General features: G+C 56.3%; 1 protein-coding gene across 1 annotated transcript in view; it reads right to left on the bottom strand.

Moving 5' to 3' along the window:
* The window catches only part of IQCE (IQ motif containing E), a 53,375-nt gene that overhangs the window by 43,091 nt on the left and 3,783 nt on the right, over positions 1-6,501 (bottom strand). Inside the window, exon 2 of the mRNA XM_019637421.1 lies at positions 5,315-5,360. Coding sequence (XP_019492966.1) covers positions 5,315-5,360 — 46 coding nt within the window. The remainder of the gene's footprint in view (positions 1-5,314; positions 5,361-6,501) is intronic.

Raw genomic sequence — 6,501 nt, forward strand, 5'->3', positions numbered from 1 at the left:
GTTCCAAAAGTCCGGCTCCCTGGGCTCCCAGAGTGGTTTCCAAGGTTCCCCACGCCCGCCGTCCCTGTAGTCGCCCCCTCCAGATCTGGCAGGTGGTGTGGTCCGGGGCGGGGCCTGCGGCGACGTGGGCGGAGCCGTGGCGGCGGACGGACGCGGAGCGGGTGAGGCGCGCGTGAAGGAGGGGTCGCGATTACTGTGGCGGGCGAGCGGGGTCATCGGCCCGGGGCGAGTCCTGGGGAACAGCCTGGGGTCCGCGTGCGCGGCGAGGGCTGGGTTTCGGCACCACCGCGGCCGCCGGCCCGCGCCTCCTGACCCTCCGGGTGCCCCGGGCCCGGCGCCCGCGGAGGGTTCCACAGGCCTAAACTGACGCCGAACTGCAGTGAGGGCTCCTTCCGCAGGGACCTAGCCTCTCCCGGAATGGGCCGACTGACGCCCCGGCCCAGGCCCAGGCCGACCTACTCCTGACCCCGACGGAGCCGCTGGCCACCCCCACCCCCCGCCCGAGAGCCCTCCCTCACCACTGACAGGCTGTTTATATAATTTACTTGTTCCACTTGGAGCGCGTGTCAATACGTTTACACGAGGGCACCCCCCGGCCCCTCCCAGGCTGAACGCGCAGGTACGCGCCGCAGCCTGGTGCAGACGCACTGACCGCGGGAGGGACAGACAGACACTTCCAACCTGACTGAGACGCGCTTCCCCTGTACACGTGGCTGCTCCAGCACGCACTCCCACCCCTGACCGGCCCACCCGCAGCCTAGGTGAGCATCTTGCTCTTCCCCTCCCACCGGAGCCCCAGGTTGGCAGCTTTAAGCTCCGAAGGCTTCGTGGCTTAGGCCGTGCTCCCTCCCAGCCCTGTGGCGCCTCCAGGACTCAGGGCCCTGGTGCTCCAGCCCCACCCAGGCCGAGGCTTTGCATCCAATCCAGCCCTGCGGTGCGCTGAAGATCCCGGTCGTACAGCCCCAGGGCCTGAGCAGGCAAGCGGGCTGCTTGTGAGGTGTGGAGGTGGGGTCTGGCCCTGACATTTCCTTTGCAGGAACCTACGGTGTCATCATGGACCCCGAGTGCTCCAAGCTCCTCCCGGCTCTCTGTGCTGTGCTGGCGGACCCCAGGCAGCCCGTGGCAGATGACACCTGTTTGGAAAAGCTGCTGGACTGGTTTAAAACGGTAACTGAAGCAGGTAAGAATGAGGGTGCTGCAGTCGACTTCAACAGAGGCCAGAGGGTGCGGTGCGCAGGGCTCCCCTGTCCTGGGAAGGGATGTATATCTGGTCACTTCCTTCACATTGTAAACACTCGCCCTGGCTGATGGGGACCCGTCAGCTGAAGCCTGAGGGCGTGACCAGGGGAGCAGAGCTTGAAGCTCTTAGCCTCTTCCAGCCCCGATTCAGGCTTCCTGTTGTTGAGTGCCTGCTAGGTGGCTCAGAGCACGTGACAAACTTGTGTTTTGTTCTCAATGCGTTTTTTTTTTTGTTTCTTTGTTAAGAAATCGGTTTTGTTTTCTCTCTGATTATGAAAGTAATACATATATTTAAGTAGAACTTGAACAACACAAAGGAGTAAAGAGGAAAATTAAACCACCATCATTTTTATTTCCTTCCGGCCTTCTTTCCTAACATGTCACAAAGCTGTGTTTTTCTTATAAAAACGGGGTTGCACTATAGTACAATTCAGTGTCATGCCTTTTCTCCCTTACCATTATAGTGGGTGTTTTCCACACGGAACATGTTGATTTTATTGACTATATGTCATTTTCTGTATTCCGTGTNCCCCAGGGCAGGCTGGCTTCAGACACATACTCGTGGCTTCAGAGGTGCCCAAGCTCGCCGAGCAGCTCCTGCGAGATCCTGAGAGTTATGTCCGTGCCAGTGCAGTGACTGCCATGGGGCAGCTCTCTAGCCAGGGGCTGTGTGCCACCCCCACCAGCTCTGAGCACCCAGGAGGCCAGCAGGTAGGCGGCATGGCCATGCAGGCAGGCCCTCCCCTACAGCCGTTCTGGGTGGGCGTCTGGGGTCAGGGCTGTGTGAGGCACATTCCTGAATCTTCCACTCAGCCTTCCAGCGCCCCTGTCATTGGGCGTGGTCACCCCCATTGGATAGTCGGCTCTTGGAGGGCTCTGTCGGGCAAGTTGCCTGCAGGCGGGTTGTTGGGGGGGGGAGCTCCCCCTGCTGTGCCCCGAGTCACAGGAGCCTGCCCTCCCGCCTCCTCTCTGTGCCCCAGAAGAGTCTGCTGCTGGACCTTCTGCACGTCCTCTCCACCGACTCGGAGGGCTTCCCCCGGAGGGCCGTCATGCAGGTCTTCACCGAGTGGCTGAGGGACGGCCATGCTGAAGTGGCTGAGGATCCGGAGCAGTTTGTGGCCAGGGTGCTCCAGGTGGCGAGCCAGGACCTGGACTGGGAGGTCCGGGCCCAGGGCCTGGAGCTGGCGCTGGTGTTCCTGGCTCAGACGCTGGGCCAGCCCACCGCCCACTGTCCCTATGCTGCGAACCCGCCCGAGGTGGCCCCGCCTGGCCGGCTGGACGAGGCCCTGCAGGCGCTCTGCCGAGTGCGGCTCTTCGAGTTTGCCTTTCGAGCCTTGTTTGACTGTGACCGACCCGTGGCCCAGAAGTCCTGTGACCTGCTCCTCTTCTTGAGGGCCAGGGCTGCTCCGTGCGGCAGCCCGCAGGAGATGGGGAGCAGCCCCGACATGGCCTCCACGGAGGCTGCCCTGCAGAGGTGGCGGGCAGGCCAGCAGGGCCAGGCCCTGGAGGACCTGGAGCCCAAGGCCGTGATGGCCGTGCTGAGGTCCATGGACCTGGAGGGCCTTCGGGGTGCGCTGGCTGAGAGCAGTGACCACGTGGAGAAGAGCCCTCGGTCACTCCTGCAGGACATGCTGGCCACCGTGGGCATCCTGGGGGAGAATGAGGCTGACTGCTACTGAGGCAGCCCAGTGGCGACCTCCTGGGCCCCTGCTGCTGAGCCTTGTCCCTTCCTCAGGTCCCAAGGGCTCCAGCTCGGCCTGGCTGCACCAGGGATCCGCAGGAAAGCCAGACAGGTGAGAGCAGCAAGGTCAGAGTCACACATTTTGATGTATTATTAAAGTAGCTTTTTCTACTAAAAGTGATTGACATCACCACGGAGTCAGCGCCGTGCTCTCAGGTTGCCCAGGAGTGGGCCCCAGGCCTGGTGGGGGCTTGCGGAAGTGACTGAGGAGGGCTCTTTCTGTAGGACAGCCACGTGCTTCCTGGGTATGGAGGTGGGGGTCTCCGCTTGGACCCCACTGTGCCCCAGGAATGACCAAAGGTCAGAAAGCAAATAGCTGAGGCTGGAGAGCATCTGGCCTTAGACCCTAGCCCCTCGTGATCGTGACCCCAGGTCTAGCCAAGGTCAGGGTTCCAACCTCTGAATCCCCATCGTCCCCCCCGAGTCTGCGTGATCACCATTGTGATCAGGCAGGTAGAGCTGCCAGTGGTAACGTCTGGGGGAGCTGAGATCCAGGCCCGTCCTTGGGGACCAAGCAGGTGCACCGCTGCTGGCTTGGCCGTTCTGGGCTGTGGTCCTAGACCACTCATTTCCTCTCGGAACCTGATCCCTGTCTGCAAAACTGGGATGCCATCTGCCCCTCAGAGGCAAGCGTCCTAACGTTTTAAACCGCCCAGCACAGTTAAAGAAGAAAGAGAAATTTAAAAATATTTAAACTAAATGAAAATACAACATCAAAATTTGTGGGCTGTAGCAGAAGCAGTGCTTAGGGGAAACGTACAGCATTGAATGCCTATATTAGAAAAGAAATCTAACATCAATAAGCTTCTACTTTAGGAAGCTGGAAAAAGAAGAGCAAATTAAATTCAAAGGAAGCAAAAGAAAAATAATAAAAATTAGAGCAGAAATCAGTTAAGTAGAAAATGAAATTAAGAGAGAAAATCATCTAAACCAAAAGCTGATTCTTTGAAGAGATCAATAAAATTGATAAGCCTGTGGCCAGGCTAAGAAAAAAAGACACAAATTACTAAAATCTGAAATGAAAGCGGGGCCATCATTACAGTTCCCGTGGACACTGAAAGGATAATAAATGCCGTGAACAACTGTATGCCCACAGAGGTGACAGCTGACAGGGACCAGGTCCTTGACGCAATCTGTCAGCACTCGCACAAGAAACATAATTTGAATACCTGTTTCTATCAGAGAAATTTAATCAATAATTAACCTTCCAAAACAGAAAGCAGGATGCCGAGGTGGGTTCACTGGTGGAGTCTACCAAACGTTTAAGGAAGAAATGATAGCAATTCTCTCCAAGCTCTTCCAGAAGATAGAAGCAGAGGGAATATTTCCTGACTCATTCCGTGAGGCCAGCGTCACCCCAATACCAAATCCAGGCAAAGACGTTACCTCTCATGAACGTAGATATAAAAAGCCTCACCACAGTATTACCAAGTTGAATCCAACAATATAAAAAGAACTACATGTACACCATGACCAAGTGGGGTTTATCTCAGGTGAGCAAGGCTCNGAAATGTTTCACTTTCAGTAAGGACAATGAAAGACGGTCAAATATTTTACTTTAGGCACCTTCTAGCCAAAAATGACGTAAACAACACGGCTCTAAGACGAGAAGTTTTAAAACACGGACACCGCACTCTCCCCTTTACGTCAGCTCTCAATTTTCTCCGTGGAAGGAGAGGAAGGAATCAAAACTCCAAATTTCTAGATGATTTCTTTGTAATGTTCATATTCACTTGTGATACAAAATATACTTTTCTTTTCTTTGCAAGTTTATCTTTCTAATTATGTTTTTCTTAGGCTAATATGAAAGTTCACTAGTGTTCTCTAAGTGTGTCGCATAGCCCACAACGTGTCTGAAATACGAGGTATTTTAAATATACATACATAATGGTCAAGGAAGGTCACAGGTTTTTGGGTAGCAAAAGGATTTAGTTTGTCATACAGACTTTTGTAAGCATAAAATTCACACATGGATCCTGTGTACCTGGAGCAGTGTTAGGACAGCAGACACAGAGAGGCCTGGGGGGCCATCCGCTGTGGACTGAATGTACATGGCCCCCTAAATTCCTATGCTGAAGCCTAACCCCACTAGGATAGCACTGGGGTTCTTTGGGAGGTGACCAGGTCAAGAGGGTGGAGCACTTCGAATGGGATTCGTCCCCTCCTAAAAGGGACCCCACGGAGCTGTCTCGCCCCTCCCACCATGTGAGGACATAGCACAAAGTGAGTCCTCACAGGAACCCAGCCATGCTGTCTCCCTGGTCACAGCCTCTCAAAACCATTTTCTGAGTGAAACTGGAAACCCGAGGGACGGGGGGCCCTGGCCATACTTACTTGGTGATGTGGGGGGAGGCTTGTGGAAACTTTTCCTTTTTGCTCTCTGAAAGAAAGGAAACGAGGTAAATGTGTTGAGCCTTCTCGAGCAGTCCCTATGGCCCGTCATGAAGCACAGGATGGTGGGGTGGGGGGTGTCAGGGCAGCGAGGGCAGAGGCCAACTCAGCGGAGACAGAGCCCAGTCAGCAAAGGAATAAGCCTACGGCAGAGGCGCCGGCAGCACACGCGCCCGCCGTGCGCGGCTCTAGGCTGAGCGGTGTTCCCGCTTTGCACCACTCGTCTCATCACAGACACAGAGGCTTTGGGACCTAAATTCAGACTCAAGATACACACACATGTCCTCAGGCCAGCACCCGGAGCACCTGGTGTGACTGTCCCCTGGGGGACAAGTCCACTGAGGAGGGCGGGGCTGGCCGAGGAGTGAGCCTGTGTGGAATAATGTCCCCGGGACAACCAGGATGCCAAACACAGAGCTGGGCACCACTGGGCTTCCCCGTCGTGCTCGTGGCCGGGACGACACTGCTTTCCGCACCTCCTGTCCTCACCTGCCTCACACCAGGCAGAGACCCCCCCCCCTCCGCTGCCAGAGGAAGCACTGGACTGAGCCACGCAGGCTGAACTTCACCCCGGACACCTTGGGCCCATGTTCTCAGCACACCTGAGGGACAATTCTTAACCCTGCAGTGGCCCTCACTTCAGACAATGGACCTGTGACAACGCCCCCTTGCATCCACAGAGCTGGAGGGAGGGGTCTGCGGGTGCCGGAGCCCTCAGTGCGGGGTGTGGTGTGGCTGGAACGCTCTCTGCTGGGGGACAAGCCTCCTTCGTGTCCTCTCACTACACGGGCAGTCAGCAGGCTTCATTTTCTACCCAGAGAGGCAGACGGGGGGCCCCAGCTAGCCGCTGGGCCCCTGGGCCTGCCACCCCTGCTGTCTCCTCTCCCTTCAGGCCAGCACCCCAGGCACCGGCCAGGACACCACGACACCCTGCCAAAGGGTCACCTTGCTCCCACACAGTCACTTCTGAGCCCTTCTCCTTCCCCTCCGGTGTCAGATTTGGGGGGTTGGGAGGCAGGGTCCAAATCAGGTGCAGGATAGGAACTTGTCATCTGCCTCAAATGCATTCCCCTCAGGGCTAACTTCTGGATAAAAGCCTTAAAATTCTAATCACAGTTATTCAAATCCAA

The sequence above is a fragment of the Hipposideros armiger genome, unplaced genomic scaffold, assembly GCF_001890085.2.
Source record: "Hipposideros armiger isolate ML-2016 unplaced genomic scaffold, ASM189008v1 scaffold_33, whole genome shotgun sequence".
NCBI classification, from domain to species: Eukaryota; Metazoa; Chordata; class Mammalia; order Chiroptera; family Hipposideridae; genus Hipposideros; species Hipposideros armiger.